The sequence below is a fragment of the Malania oleifera genome, chromosome 10 (genome assembly GCF_029873635.1).
Source record: "Malania oleifera isolate guangnan ecotype guangnan chromosome 10, ASM2987363v1, whole genome shotgun sequence".
NCBI lineage: Eukaryota > Viridiplantae > Streptophyta > Magnoliopsida > Santalales > Ximeniaceae > Malania > Malania oleifera.
In genome coordinates, this window is record NC_080426.1 from 19,123,726 (window position 1) to 19,125,083 (window position 1,358).

The following is a 1,358-nucleotide window of genomic DNA, read 5'->3' on the forward strand; positions in this document are numbered from 1 at the left end:
GTCAAAAGTCATATTATGTCACATTAGAGTTATACATATTATCGTGCATTTGTCATTTATGAATGAACATTTTGCAACAAACACACGATACTTTTTAGGTTAATGGCAAATCAGTGGTCACCGGACGGCAACGTATGGCAATAACAACTTCTCCCCCTCCAAATGATTATCTCTCTTTTTAAAACACAAACGATCAAAGAAAAACAAGAATTAAAAAAACAAAATAAAAACAACAATCCCCCCCACCCCCCCCCAAAAAAAGAAAATTCATGGACTAATCATTTTTCATTACATTCACAGAAAATCCTAACCTCCTAATTAACTAAGCAAACTCTAAAGTGTGTTTGGATTTGATTAATATATATATATATATATATATATATATATATATTATCAACCTACGCATAGACCACTTGATTTGGTTACAAAATTAAACACACAAATCACCATGCATGCACGTACGTTGGATCCTTCAGTACTCATTTCCCACCACCTGATCAACGTAACTGTTAACCAAAGCAAGCGCATTGCTGGTGTACTGCGACACCTTCTCCACCCCCTCGCTCACCTCAGTCTTCAACGGCCCCTTCGCCACGCCCTCGAACCCGTCCGTACACGTGTCCTCACACGTCAGCGCCGCGCTCATCCACGTCTGCACGTTCGACATCTGGAACTTGAACGACTCTCTCGAACCCCCGCCGGCTGGGACCGACCCCGTGTTGTTGGCCGCCGTGCGCATCTGCCTGATTGAGTCATGAATCTGGTCCACAGCCATATCCAGGTTGGTGAAACAGTCGTGGAGGGCGGAAGCCGCGAGTTTGTCGCCGCCGTACTCCGCCTGACCCAGGCAGCCGGAGATGCGGGACTTGAACTTGCTGACCTTGGAGAGGGAGACGGCCATAGCGGCGCGCGCCAGCTGGAAGGGGCTCCCCTGGATGGTCCTGGCGTAGCGCGAGAGCGAGGCGTAGCAGACCACGGGATACCTCGTTGCCCTGCAGCTCCTGCTGATAAAATTGAGGTCCCCGGTGCCTTCGGCGGCGTATCCGATGGCGGGGATTGGTTGGATGAAGAAGATCAGCGCCGAGGAGAGGACGGCGACGGAGAAGATCAGAGCGCTGCGTCGGGTTTCCATCGTGGTTAAAATTATGCGAGTGTTTTTTGGGTATTCCAAACGCCTCGGGTTAAGTAGGTTTACACTACTGCGGCATAATTACGGATGTGACCCTCGGGAAATTATAAATGACAGAGATGCCCCTCGGTTTTTCTTTTGAAAAGTCAGAACGGGACCGTTAATGTTGCGGCTTTTACTTTTTTAATCATGAGTTGATGACTGGTGAGATTTTCGGTGGTGACATGTT

The 1,358-nt window shown here is 47.9% G+C and overlaps 1 protein-coding gene across 1 annotated transcript; it reads right to left on the reverse strand.

Moving 5' to 3' along the window:
• Positions 1 to 318: 318 nt before the first annotated feature.
• On the reverse strand, positions 319 to 1,138 carry LOC131165600 (21 kDa protein-like). The gene has a single exon (XM_058123534.1). The coding sequence runs from the start codon at positions 1,130 to 1,132 to the stop codon at positions 473 to 475; it is 660 nt and encodes a 219-aa protein (XP_057979517.1). The 5' UTR covers positions 1,133 to 1,138; the 3' UTR covers positions 319 to 472.
• Between the last annotated feature and the right edge of the window lie 220 nt (positions 1,139 to 1,358).